This window comes from Phascolarctos cinereus, unplaced genomic scaffold, assembly GCF_003287225.1.
Source record: "Phascolarctos cinereus isolate Bilbo 61053 unplaced genomic scaffold, phaCin_HiC Scaffold_3;HRSCAF=262, whole genome shotgun sequence".
Taxonomy (NCBI): Eukaryota; Metazoa; Chordata; class Mammalia; order Diprotodontia; family Phascolarctidae; genus Phascolarctos; species Phascolarctos cinereus.
Window position 1 is genome coordinate 106103005 of NW_027555736.1, and position 15252 is coordinate 106118256.

At 37.7% G+C, this 15252-nt stretch overlaps 1 protein-coding gene across 1 annotated transcript in view; it reads left to right on the forward strand.

Moving 5' to 3' along the window:
• LOC110209473 (cilia- and flagella-associated protein 43-like) overlaps positions 1 to 15252 on the forward strand; it is a 167245-nt gene that overhangs the window by 89980 nt on the left and 62013 nt on the right. Inside the window, exon 21 of the mRNA XM_078151074.1 lies at positions 5546 to 5650. Within this exon, the coding sequence (XP_078007200.1) occupies positions 5546 to 5650 (105 nt within the window). The remainder of the gene's footprint in view (positions 1 to 5545; positions 5651 to 15252) is intronic.

Below are 15252 nucleotides of genomic sequence, written 5' to 3' on the forward strand. Positions count from 1 at the left end.
ATTTTAAAGATATGTAGAGAAAATGGAATCAAGGGGAGGTAACAATTTTTTTTTGTAATTGAATTTTTAAATTTATAATGAGAATGATAATAACTAGTATTTATATAGTGCTTTAAGATTGCAAAGTGCCATATATATATATATATATATATATATATATATATATATATATATATATATATATATATATATATATATATGCCATCTCATTTGATTCTTACAAGAACCCTGTGAGGTAAGTGCTATTATTATGCCTCTTTTACAGATAAGAAAACTGAGGCTGAGAAAAGCCAAGCAACTAGCCCAAGGTCAAATAGCTAATAATTGTCTGAAGCAGGATTCAAATTCAGGGCTTCCTGACTCCAAGTTCAATTCTCTATCAACTGTGCCTTTAGAAATAGTTCCACTTGGAAAATTCCATTGTAATTTTACACTATTTCCATGAGCCCATATTGTACAATGGAAAGTACATTGTACTTGGAGTCAAAAGACCACAGTAGAAGATTAATATAAGAATGTAGCAAAGAAAAGTGGTACCAAGATGGCAAAGTAGTAGGAACCAGAGGCAGAGTTCCCCTCTAAGTCTTAAGAAAATGTACCAGACTGAATCCTGACAGGGAAATCCACAAAAAGTCACAACAGATCCTTTGTCTGGCCTAGGCTGGCAAATGGAGAAAGAAAGGGAGGTATGTAGCTAGAGAATGTGTCACGATGAGAGCATGCCCCATGCCTAGCTCTCCAGTGTCCAGAGAGAGGCTGTGTGCACCAGGACAGGAGCAGGTCCCAGAATCACTCAGAGACACTGAGAATGTGAGATATTCTTTCTTGAATACCTCTCATTTCTTTTCCAGTTTTCCTCAATCACTCTCATTTCATTTATAAAAACATAAGAATAGACATTTCTAGCCTCTTCTTCCCACCTCCTCCCCCACCTTCTCAAAGAGAGACTTTAATTCTTGACAGGAGGGAAGTAGGAATTTGGGGTCAGACAGTTTGGAGGCACTCAAGAGCAAAGTGGTACTGGGCTAGAATTCTGTCTGTTTTCTCCATTAAGTATTATTTATCTAGGAGATGTGATTTTCAGGTTCAATATAACTTCTGATCACTATTCATCATTGGGTGGAAGCGGAACCACAAAGTTTATATCCAAGGCTTGAGTTCCTCCCTACTGGACGCCATTTCCTCAATGAACATACATATAGCAATTAGCCAAGAACCTATTTATCTAAGTCAGTAGCAAAACAGATGTCAGAGAAAGTATACATATAAGAATATACACCAAACAATACAGAGTAAAAGAGCTATCCCATTGGGAACAAGGTAACTCAACTCAATCAAGAGAGACAGTCCCAGCTCCCACCCAAAGATAAGTTCCCTGAAGTCTCTAGTGTAGTAAGCTAGGGATAGGGACATGATGGAGACTGACAGCTCTCTCATGTCAGCTTCTTCCCAGAATCTTTTCCTTCAGCCAACAAAAGTAGGGCTGGCTTCTTTCCTCTTCTCTCTCAAAATTGGAAACTGGAAGCGTCCAAAGGGGCTACAGAATCCAAAAAGACTCTCAAGCTTGAAGAAGGGCCAAAGAAAACTTCAAGTCCTTAACCTTCTTCTATCCTGCTCCCAATGCAGACATGGGGCATTAATCTCCAATAGTAAAGACAGAGTCCCATACCAATCAGTTTTACCACTGGGGTTATGTGAAAATAAATAGTTTTTACACAACAAACAGTAATCCATATTGAAGAAACAAATAATGTTCCATTTTGGCTGGCACATAAAATGTATTAAAAAAAGAATAATTCACAGTAAGCTTAGGAAAATAGTCTAGGATTATGAAAAGCTAAATAAGAAGTAGACACCAGAGTGATAAAAGTAAATGACATAATCAGACAGTGCTTAGACAGAATAAGTGCTTAATAATGCTTATTGACTGACTCATACTTTGGGAATACCATTTCGGGTGGACTAGATAAGAAAAAAGACCGCACACAGGAGAACAATTAGGAGGTACTATAACCAATAACCTAGTCCAGGTAAGAATGGATGAGTGCCTGAAGTAAGGTGGTAGCCTTAAGGGTAAGATAGATAGAAGATCATTGTCAATGTAGAATTAATAAGTCTTGGCAACTGTTTGGATATAAGAAATGTAAATTAAGACACCTGAAACTTCACCTAATATCCATCAATTTGGCTAAGATAATAAGGGTTGGCAAAATTCATTGTTGGTGTGACTGTGGTAAAAAAAAAATAAACATGGTATTGCATTATTGGTAGAGATGTGAATTGGTCCCAGTCTTTTTTTTGGACAATAGTACAGAATAACAACAAAAGATATAAAAAGGTGCATACTTTTGACCCAGTTAGGAACTGGGAGCCAAAGGAGACCGTTAATAGGGAAAAAAAGACCTATCTTACAAAAATATTCTTAGTAGCACTATTTATGATAGCAAAAACCTGGAGCCAAAATAAATGTCAAATAACTGTAGTAATAGCTAAATGAATTATGGTATAGGAATGTAATAGACCATTATTTTGCCATAAGAAATTATGGAGATGGTACAATGAATTCAAGGAAATACAGGAAGATTTGTGTTAAATAATTCAGAACCAAGAAAGCAGAACCAAAAAAAAGAACCAATTTACACATTGACTATAACTACTATATGTATCTAAAGACAATAACAGCAGCAGCTGTAAGTTACAGACAAAATAAAGCCAAAAAGCATCATAAAACAAAGATAATGTGGGTAATACCATGTTAAAATCAATATACATCTCTTGGGTCAGAATTAATAATCAGTAAGTAATAATTTACAGATATGTACAATCTTTGCAATCACTTTCTGTTTCATCTTGTGTATTCCTTTCTTTTTCTTATTCTCTAGTTTATATATTTGACGATCTCTTCTTGTCATTAGAACTTAAAGTGTATGTAGTAAAAATAAAGACATGCTGCTAGGCTCTTAATCAGTCTGTCTTTCTCTATGCCCTGGCTCTTCTAGTTCATCCTTCATACTTCTGCCAGAATAATATTCCTTAATTATCAGCATGGTAACATCACTCACGTACTTAAAAAAAAACCCAACACTTCAATGATTTCTCATTGCCTACTGACTATAGTTAGAGCTTCTTTGCTTGGCTCAAGGCCTGTCAGGGTCTGTCAGTACTCTGCTTCTCTGACCTTACATTATACTCATATGTATACTCCATGCTCTAGCCAAACCTAACTAGTTTCTGCCCCCTGAATAGCTCTAGGCTTGCCTTCCTCTGTGCCTCGGTTCTTATGCCTCAGATGTCTTCTCTTGCTCTCTTCACCCCCTGAATTTTTACTATTCCTTTAAACACTAACTCGAATGCCTCATCTTTCATGAATCTTTCCTCTAGCTGAGTAATGGCAATGTAGTATAGTCTCAAGTGTGCTGGACTTGGGGTCAAGAGAACAAAATTCAAATGCTGGTTCTGACAAGAGGTTTGTGGCCATGGGCAAGTTATTTATTCTATCTGAACACAAGTTTCCTCATCAGTAAAATGGGAATAATAATACTTGCTATACCTATTTTATAGAGTTGTGGAAAAGTGAGCATTTTATAAACCTTAAAGTGTTATATAAATGGTGGGATTATTGGTAACAACCAATATTGTTATATGCTTTGCAGCTCTCTAATATACCTCTCGTGTAATGTTGTATATTACGGTTAACTATGCTTGTATCTTATCCTTCCACTGCACTATAAATTCCTTGAAGACAGGATCTAAATCAGGAGTGGGAAACTGTGGCCTTGAGGCCACATGTGGCCTTCTAGGTCCTTGAGTGCAGCTTTTTGACTAAGTTCAAGTTTTACAGAACAAATCCTTTTATTAAGGAGATTTGTTCTGTAAAGTTTGGATTCAGTGAAAGCGCTGCATGTGGTATATGGCAAGAGGAGGCAGCTAGGTGGCGTAGTGGATAAAGTGCTGGACCTAGAGTCAGGAAGACTTATCCCCCTGAGTTCAAATCTGGCCTCAGACACTTAATAGCTCTGTGACCCTGGGCAAGTCATTTAACTCTGCCTCAGTTTCCTCATCTGTAAAATGAGCTGGAGAAAGAAATGGCAAACCACTCCAGTATCTCTGCCAAGAAAACCCCAAATGCAGTCACAAAAAGTTGGACACGACTGAAAACTGACTGAGCAATGCAAATATCATAAAATGGAGTTGCCAGTTAAGCTAAACCCTCCCATACAGATCTAGATTTCCACAAATCATAATCATTCAGGGGCATTTTATTATTTATTCTTTAAAGTATCTAAATCAAACTTATTTTAAAGCATCAGTTATATGTTACTTATATCACTTGGTTTTTGTGAGAAAAGCATTTTGCAAACTATAAAGCAGCACATAAAATGCAAAGAGTTAACTTTTAAACATAGGAAGAACTCAGAGGAACATGTAGGACTCAGGTGACACGTTTACTCTGTTGTCACAAATTATGTGCATAGATACAAATTATGTGCAAATTATGTTGGAGGACTGGTATATCACCAGGGTGAATTCCTTGCATCAGATCCATTGGAGAGTTTTGCATATAGGCAAGCTTTCATATAGTTGAGCTTTTAAGAACCTCTAACAAAGGATTGTCTCACTGACCATTAAAATACAACACCTGTGGAAAAGACATACTCTTCTGAATAAAAAAATGTAAAGTATAAGGTCTCTAGCAACATGGCAGAGAAGATAAGAATCCTGAATTCAAGTTACACCTCTTATACCTACTGGGTTTATGAATTTAGGCAAGTCATCTAATCTCCTGGTGCTCTAGGGGACACTTAAGAGGGTGAATTGCTAAGAAGGTGACTGACTACTGGGACTACATGTGAAGAGGAGTTTCCACATCTGGAATTACTCATAATGCTGAAATAACATGTCCAGTTAGTATCCCTATAAGATCCCAAAAGGTGTCCAAACCATGGCTATTTAACATTTTTATTAATATTAGACCTCCACTAAATCTCTATTTCATTGACTCCTTTTAGCATGGTCTCTTAAAACCAATGCCAGTGAAGCACAAGGTCAGCCACATCCTACAGAACTAGCAAGTCTACAGGTATGGGCCCACAGAGGCTGTCACCTAAAATGCAGCCTAGCTAAGAAAGCACAGCTAGGGGATACAGTAGACAGAGTGCCAGAAGTAGAAAGACTCCTCTTCCTGAATTCAAATCTGACCTCAAACACTAGCTCTGCGCCCCTGGGCAAGTCATTTAACCTGTTTGCCTTGTTCTCATCTGTAAAACGAGCTAGAGAAGGAAATGGCAAACCACTCCAGTATCTTTGCCAAGAAAACCTTGAACAGGGTCACAAAGAGTCAAACATGACTGAAACAATCAAACAACAAAATAAAGAATTTCTTGCTTATAGAAACTCTTTCAAAAAACTGAAATCTTACTTACAGATGATGTTTACTTACAGATCACTTAAAAAATGTATTCATACAAACAACTTAAGTTATTAAGTTTTACATGCTAGACCATTTTGAAACACGAATATTTTCTTTTTCTTTTTTTTCTTAAAGATTAAAAAGGAAACAGAAATGGAAAATCTAGCTAAGAAGTATTTATGTCACATTTTGAAAGAAGAATGCTGGCACTCCATGCACATAAAAGGCCGATCACTTAAGGTAACTAGTCTTAACATGTTATCTTTGTAATCAATAGAATCAGTTATCTCAAGTAATAAATATTCATTGAGGTTAAAAAATGTGACCATCCTTTCACTGTTGAAAAACATACCTCTCCCCCAGTTCAAAACATCACTTCCTCAGAGTAATATACAACTCTTCTACTACTTCTTACAAGTTTCCCTTTTCATTTCATCGCTTTATGCTTTGGTCCTTTAGGACCTCCCTCTTAACATATCCTCAATGTTCTTCTCTGTTTTCTTCTCCATGACAACACTTGAAACTACTTCTTCAGCATGGATCTCTTCTTTAACAAACTTCCCCTCTTCTCAGGGGTTTCATCCAAAGAGCAGCTGTCAGTATTATGAGGAGCATTGTTACCTGACCTATGGATGTACTGTGAGTCTAAGAACATGGGGAACTTGCAGCACAGCTTGGTACACAAGACTCAAACAGAATTCAGACAACACAGAAACATGCAGGGAAAATCACATAGATTTGCACAGTTAACACCAGACTATTAGAGCTATATTGCTTTGCCTGCCTCTTCCTTTCTCATATATTCACCAGGGATACGCTCAATTCTCATGGAAATCATTTTCATAAAGATTTTATAACAATGAGAAAATAGATATATGGGTCAATTCAATGCAATGCAAAGTATATATTATAAAATATAATTTATTGTTAAAGGCAACATGGTGTAGTAGATTAACAGTGCTGGACCAAAGTCATGAAGACCTTGGTTCAAATTCTGCTTCCTAGCCGTGTGACTATGGAAAAGTCACTTAACTTGTTTGGGACTCAAGTTTCTTTATCTGTAAAATGGGTGTAGCAGATTCAATTGCCTCTGATGTCCTTTCTACTCTAAATCTATGATCCAGTGGACCTACTAGATGTCAGGCACTGGGGTTATAAAGAGAAAAAAACAAAATAATCCCTGACCTCCAGGAATTTACATTGTGTAAGGGAGCAACAGCACATGTACTAATAGGTAAATATGAAGTAATTGTGAGGGGCAGGGGGGACACTATTAACTGGGTAAGCCTAGAAAGGTCTCTTAAGCTGGGCCTTGAAGGGAACTAAGGATTCCAAATAGTAGCAGTGAAGAAAGAGAGTATTCCCCTTTATGGGGGGGGGGGGCAGCCTGTGCCAATACTAAGGGATGGGGAATAAGATTGAGCTGTTATGCTTATGGAATGTCAAGTAGGTAAGTTTGGCTAAAATGTGGCATGCATGACTTGGTCCACTAAAATTTTATTTTACATTACTTCATCTAGGCCTGCATTGCTGCAGGCCAATCTTTTTTCTCTTCCATGGTTCACTTTTTTTTTTAAGGCAACTGGGGTTAAATGACTTTCCCAGGGTCACACAGTTAGTAAGTGTCAAGTGTTTGGTCTGAGGCCAGATTTGAACTCACGTCCTCCTGACTTCAGGGCTGTTGCTCTATCCACTGTATCACCTAGCTGCCCCAATGGTTCACTCTTTAAAAATAAAAGTATTTTTATTTTTTAAATCAAGAAAAATCTATTTTCTCTCTCACACACACACATCTCCCCTCATTAAAAGAAAAGACTAACATTAACTCTTGCAACAAATATACATAGTCAAACAAAACTAATTCCAATATTGGCTACGTCTAAAAAATATATGCTTCTCTCTTCACCCTGAATCCATCACTTCTCTATCTGAAAATGGGTAGTATCTTTCATTATGATTCCTCTGGAATGGTGATTATTGTGTCAATCAATGTTCATAAGTCTTTCAAAATTGTTTATATTTGCAATGCTGTTATTGTATAAATTGTTCTCTTTGTTCAGTTTACTTCACTCTGTGTCCATTTATACAAGGTTTCTTCTGGTTTCTCTGAAAGTGTTTGCTGCATCATTGTTATAGCACAATAGTATTCTATTAAATTAATATGACATTTTGTTCATTCATTATCCAACTGATGGACAACCTCTCAGTTTCTAGTTCTTTTCCACCACAAAAAATATTATTATAAATATTTTTGTACTTAGAGTACTTTTATTCTTTCTTTGCTCTCTTAGGGATAAAGACCTAGTAGATAGTGGCATCACTGGGTCATAGGGTATTCACAGTTCATAACTTTAGGGGCATCATTCCAAACTGCTTTCCAGAATGGCAAGACCAATTTACAGTGCCACCAACAGCACATTAAAGTATCTGTCTTCCTACATCCCCTCCAACATTTTTCCTTATCCTTTTTATTTTTTATCAACTTTGCCAATCTTGGGAGTATACGAGGTAGAACATTAGACTTGATTTAATTTTCTTTTCTCTAACTATTAGCAATTTGGAGCATTTTTCATATGGTTATTGACAGCTTTGATTTCTTTATTAGAAAACTGCTTGATCATAACCAATGACACTTTATTAATTGTGAAATGTCTCTTATTCTGATAAATTTGTATCTGCTTCTTTGCTCTTCTTTATGAAGTCACCCTTCATCTCCGTTATGTAGTCATTTGGAACTTCTCTTGGTATACAATGTGAGATGTTGGTCTATATCTAGATTCTGAAACTGTTTTCTAGGTTTCCAGTTTTTGTTAAATACTGAGTTCTTACTCCAATAGCTGAAGTCTTTGACTTCATCAAACACTAAGCTACTGTATTATTTTGATTTGGTATGTTGTTTACCTAATCTATGCCAGGGATCTACCTATTTTTAAAATAACACCATATCATTAAGATTCTGATTTGTAATATAGTTTAAGATCTGTTACTGCTAGCCCCCCCCATTTCCCACTTTTTTTTGTTATTTTCCTTGAGATTCTTAAACTTTTGTTTCTCTAGATAAATTTTGCTATTTTTCTAGTTCTATAAAGTAATCATTTGGTAATTTGATTGGTATGGAAGTTAATAAGCAAATTAATTTAGATATTATTACTACTATTGTTATTATATTGGCTTGACCTACTTATAAGCAATTAATAGGTCTCCAATTATTTAAACTTGTCTTTGTGTAAAGACGGTTTTGTAGTTGTAATCATAGTTTTGTGGTGGAAAAGAACTAGAAACTAAGAGGTTGTCCATCAGTTGGATAATGAATTAATAAAATGTCGTATTAATTTAATAGAATACTATTGTGCTATAAGAATGATGCAGCAAACAGTTTCAGAGAAACAAGAAGAAATCTTGTATAAATGGATACAGAGTGAAGTAAACTGAACAGAGAGAACAATTTATAATCACATAGTTCCTAGCTCTTGGTAGGTAGACTCCCAAATATTTTATACATTTGATGGCTATTTTAAATGGAATTTTTCTCTCTTTCTCTTTTTGGTAGTATGCAGAAATGCTGATGACTTGTGTTAGTTTCTTTTATATTCTGCAATTTGGCTAATGTTGTTCTTTTTTTTAAATTAATTAACTTATTTTTAGTTTTCAACATTTACTTCCGCAAAATTTTGAGTTCCAATTTTTCTCCCCATCTCTCCTCTCCCCCCACCCCAAGATGGCATGCATTCTGAATACCCCTTCCCTCAATCTGCCCTCCCTTCTATCACCACCTCCCCTTCTCTTATCCCCTTCCCCTTCCATTTTCCTGTAGGGCAGGATAGATTTCTAGATCCCATTGCCTTTATATCTTATTTCCCAGTTGCATATAAAAACAATGTTTAACATTCATTTTTAAAACTTTGAGTTCCAAATTCTCTCTCCTCCTACCCTCCCACCCTCATTGAGAAGGCAAGCAATACGATGTAGGTTATACATGTGTAGTCATACAAAACACTTCCATAATAATGTTGTGAAAGACTAACTATATTTCCCTCTGTCCTATCCTGCTCCCCGTTTGTTCTACTCTTTCCTTTGACCCTGTCCCTCCTCAAAAATGTTTGCTTCTGATTATCTCCTCCCCCAATCTGCCCTCCCATCATCACCAGTACAATCCTCTCTCACCCCTTAATTTCATTTTTTAGATATAAACCCTTCATATTCAACTCACCCTGTGCCCTATGTCTATATATATATATGTATATGTATATGTATATGTATGTACGTATGTGTGTGTGTGTGTGTGTGTATGTGTGTGTGTATGTATCCTCCAACTACCCTAATACTGAGAAAGGTCTCATGAGTTACAAATATCATCTTTCCATGTAGGAATGTAAACAGTTCTACTTTAATAAGTCCCTTATTATTTCTATTTCTTGTTTACATTTTCATGCTTCTCTTGAGTCTTGTATTTGAAAGCCAATTTTTCCATTCAGAATGCTTGAAACTCCTCTATTTCACTCAATGTCCATTTTTTCCCCTGAAGGATTATACTCAGTTTTGCTGGGTAGGTGATTTTTGGTTTTAATCCTAGCCCTTTTGACCTCCACAATGTCATATTCCAGGCTCTCCAATCTCTTAACGTAGAAGCTGCTAAATCTTGTGTTATCCTGATTGTGTTTCCACAATACTTGAATTATTTCTTTCTGGCTACCTGCAATATTTTCTCCTTGACTTAGGAACTCTAGAATTTAGCTATAATATTCCTAGGAGTTTTCCTTTTGGGATTCCTTTCAGGAGGTGATCAGTGGATTCTTTCAATATCTATTTTATCCTCTGGTTCTGGATATCAGGGAATTTTCCTTGATAATTTTTTGAAAGATGATATCTAGGCTTTTTTTTTTAGCATGGCTTTCAGGTAGTCCAATAATTTTAAAATTATCTCTCTTGGATCTATTTTCCAGGTCATTTGTTTTTCCAATGAGATAGCTTAGATTGTTTTCTATTTTTTCATTCTTTGGTTTTGTTCTATAATTTCTTGATTTCTCATAGAGTCATTACCTTCCATGTGTTCCATTCTAATTTTTAAGGAATTACTTTCTTTAGTGAACTTTTGAACCTCCTTTTCCATTTGGCCAATTCTGCTTTTTAAGGCATTCTTCTCCTCATTGGCTTTTTGGACCTCTTTTGCCATTTGGGTTAGTTTATTTTTTAAGTTGTTATTTTCTTCAGTATTTTTTTTGGGTCTCCTCTAGCAAGCTGTTGACTTGTTTTTCATGATTTTCTTGCATCACTCTCATTTCTGTTCCCAATTTCTCCTGTACTTCTCTTACTTGCTTTTCAAAATCCTTTTTGAGCTCTTCCATGGTCTGAGATCAATTCATATTTTTCTTGGAGGCTTTGGATGTAGGAGCTTTGAAGCTGTTGTCTTCTTCTGGTTGTATGTTTTGATATTCTTTATCACCAAAGTAAGATTCTGAAGTTTGAGTTTTTTTCTGATGTTTGCTCATGTTCCCAGTCAATTACTGGACTTTTTAACTCTCTGTTAAGATAGGGCTCTTCTTCCAGTGTGGAAGGTATATTGTCCTAAGCTTCAGGGGTTTTGTGCAACTGTTTTCAGAGATACTTCTAGGGACCTGTAAATTTTTGGTTCTTTCAAGGTGGTATGATCAAAGGAGAGGTGTTTACTCCTTTCCTGGCCTGTGCTCTGGTCTATGAGTGACCACAAGCACTCTTTTCTGCCTTGGAATTATAAGGAGGATTTTCTCTGTACTGCTGCCACAAGCTCCACCATGCTAGTGCTCCTCCTTGTCCCAGGACCACCACCCAGGACTGCAACCCAGATCCAAGCATGGGCAAAGCAAGAGAATCCTGCCTCAGCACCAGCAAAGAGATCCCTGCAATCCTCTGATCAGCTGCTTGACCCCCCCCACCTCTGTGGGCCAAGAGCTCTGGAAGCAGCCACTACCACCCTGGGGCTGTGCCAGGGCTGGGCCAGACTGTGCTCCTCTCTCACCCAGGTCCAACAGACCTTTCCTACTGACCTAAGTTGTCTTTGGTGTTTGTGGGTTGAGAAGTATGGAAACCACCACTGCTGCCCATGATTCAGTTCCCTGAGGCCTGCTCCAGGTTCACTGGGGTCCCATCTTTGCCTGCAGAGCCCACACTGAATTGTGATCTTCTCCCAGCCTAGCTCCTCTCCCAACCCTCTTCTACACCTAATGCTACCTGAAGTAAAGCTACATGAGCCTACCCACACAAACTCCGAGCAAGACTCAACCCCATTCTCTGATCTTTCCTCCCTCTTTCCAATGTATGGAGATCTCAGCTCCAGGTCGTGGAAGTCGGCAACACTCTGGACAACAGAAGTTTACTGGGGCGATAGCCAACTCCACAGGAAATAGCATTCTGTGCTACAAAAGATCTTGAAGAAGAGCAAAAACGAGAAAGGGGAAGGGGCAGGGCTCATGTCTGGGCTTAAAATGGAGCTCAACACCACATCCTACCCTATTCCTCCCTTCCCCAAGCCTCAGAGACCCAGACTACAAAAATTGACCATATGTCACCACCAGTGTGGCTACTCTCTATTACTGGTGCCAAGCCAGAAAAGAGAGGAACAGAGAGTAAACCAGATAGGACACAGTGTGTGGGGAACAGGTAGTGAGGCAGCGGGAGATGAGGGGAGTGTTTCTGTGTGCTACTCCGTAAGACTGAGGAAAAGTACTCAGCACCCAGCTGGGGCCAGACCTGTCCACCCAAAAAGTCATCTGAGGCAGAGACCTAGGGTGGTAGTACCATGAATTGTATAATGTGGGAGGAGACAGATGCTTTAAGATTTAGCCTCCAAGGAAACTACCATCACAGGGGAGCATGACTCAGAAAGTGAGTAATAAGAGAAAACAAGGAAGAAAAAAGACTGAAATTACCAAAGATATCAGGAGAAAGAAAACTCAATGACTTTGAAGATAAGCAGATAAATCAACAGGGAAAAACAGTGACAACAGTAGGAAATATGTCCTCCAGATCTAACAAACAAGTTCAGGCTTCTATAAATAAATATTGCAAAACAAAGGAAAATGATCCAACACTTGATGAGAGAGAGTCCTGAAGAAAGTGAGGAGAACATGGAACAACAACACATTGTTCATGAATTTTCAAAAGAGAAATAAGAATCATGAGAGCAGAATTTATGGCCTGAACAGCAAAAATAATGAACAGTATAGAAAAACTAAAATCTATGATGTCAAATCTCACTAAAGAAACAAGAGAAAACAACTGGGAATGCAAATACACAGAAGTCAAAGAAAGCCTAGAAGAAGAAAAGCAAAAAAGCAATAACATTAAAAGAAAATATGCTCACTATGCAAGCAAAACATACTGATCTCAAAAACAGGGCACATAAAGACAACCTAAGGATCATATGTCACCTAGAAGAACGTGACAGGACAAAAGACCTTAATACTATAATGCAAGAAATGAGACTTGCCCAGAACTTCTGAAAATGAAAATGAAATGAAATTACGGAAAATTTAACAACTATTTAAAAAAGATTGCCTTCAGAAAAAAAATATCCCAAGGCTGAAAACTCCAAGACACATACTGGTTACATTTAACAATTCAATTCAGAAACAAGAAGCTCTGCAAGCAAACAGGAGAAAGACTTTCAAATATAAAGCAAGGAAATTAAAATGACACAAGACTATTCCGTACTCATCAAAGAATGTAGGAGGGGATGGAATAATGCTTTCCGAAGAACAATGGAGCTCAGGGTGCAGTCCAAAGTGACCTACCCTGCAAACATGAGTTTTATCACACATGAAAAAAAAGGATGAATTTCAATGATGAGGCATCTGAAACTTTTTTAGAAAGAAAATCAGACTTGAATACATGATTTGCTTCTCAAACATTGCAAGCAACAGAAATGCAGGAGGAGTGAATAAATGTAGCACCTAAGGACAGCAACAAAGCAACAGCAGAAACAGACCAGTAAGAGACTTCTTTCAAAATGTACATAAGGAAATAAGGTTGAAGACAGAAGTCCAGTGGAAGTAACAGTGAAAAAGTGGGCCACAGAACCTGGTGATACCCTGACTACAGGTGATTGAATGTTTTTCGTGGAACTACATTACAATATGGAAGTATACATGGAAAGGATAAAAGAAGCAGGACAATAGGGAGCAATGTGTGTTGTGTCTAGGTCAAATCAAGAATTATAATAAGGGGAAGGTGACTTTTGTGATCTCAATAAGAGAAGAATCTGCAGGGGAGTAGGTGGGAGGGATGAAGATTGAAAAGATGTGGAAAGGAAGAAGGTCTTGCTTCGGTGATGGGAGGACATTCTAGTGATGAATGCTCCTATTGCATGAAGAGAGATGGTCTGTGAAAGGATATAGGGACCTTGCACTGGTTATGATCTGTGGAATTTGGTGCTTGAAAATTCTACTCATCCTACCATGGAAGGGGGAGAGTTGGAACTCCTGGGAGTAACTGGAACCTAAGAAAATGGGAAGGCATGGATCTAGGGGAGAGATTTTGAGGCAAATGGGTAATAAAAGTAACCAGAGAAAGGTATAGATCCATTGTGGGCTACATAACTAGGAACATGATAGAGGAAGGGGCCCTTCCATGGTCTTCTCTTGCACCTGTGATACTCAGCATTATTCTGAGGGTGAAGCACCATAAAGAAGAGGAATATGGGGGCAAGCTCTAAAAGGCAATGACAGAAACGACCCAGAAGGAAAAGACTAGGATAAATACCTTGGAAATTGAGACGCATTAGAAAATTATAGAGGTCATAAATCAAAGAATAAGGGCTAGAAGATAGAGAAAGGATAACGAAGAGTGAGAGAAATCCTTCTTGGGAAAGGGTGCAAAAATAAATTTTAAAAAGTAATGAACAAGACTAGGTGTAGGAGAGGTTAGGAAGAGAGGAAAATCTACTTGACTACTGAGAGGGAAAATAGGGGGGAAGAATTACATAATCAGATAAAAGCAGTAGTTAAAAGGAACTAATAAGCAAAACTCCAAAGGGAAAGGGATAAGAAATGAGATGATCAGGGGTGAGAGGAAGAGAGTTAGTAGAAACACAGCCATTTTTTTAAAAGATTCAGGTAAAATTACCGAAGGAACATTGTGTGTGGGACAGTGACCACTGAAATCAAGAGTTTGGAGTCTGAATCAGAGATCAGAAAAGGCCTTTATTCTTTTTCATGAGAAAGGGCACAGCCCTTGTGGCTGCCAGCGGCAGCCAGCGAGTGCGTGAGAAGCAAAGTTTTGTACCCCTAACGCATGCCCCCTTCCACTCTCTTACCTCTTTCCCCTCTTGGCTGGGTACTCAAGACTACAATCTAAACGCGGCAACTCATACCCAGTAGAAGCAAACACCCATATTTGGGAACTAGCCGTATGCTTGCGCCAGGAGGCGGGGGTGACCAGGTACTGCCTGTGCTGATGTGGAATTTTGAGAAAGGCAAAAGTCAACTCAGGGCTTAGGCCTGAGGGAACTGCACTTTAGCCCATCTCTTACAATTGTATCATGTAGGAGGGGGAGGTGGGAATCATAACTTAAACCAAAAAAAAGTATTATAAACAAATGGAGGAAAAGATAAACCTGTGTCTGTTGAGATGATCCTAACTTTAAATATGAATAGTTAATAATCCAATAAAACGAAAAGGTAACATACTGGATAAGAACATAAAACCCTATAATCCACTGTTGTTTACAAGAAACACATTCAAAAAACAAAAACATACACGATACAAAATATTGCATGGGGGGAAAATGCAACAAGTGAATCCAAAAAAGCAGGAGTTATAATCAAGCTCTCTAACAAAGCAAAAACAAACATTTAAAAATAAATAGG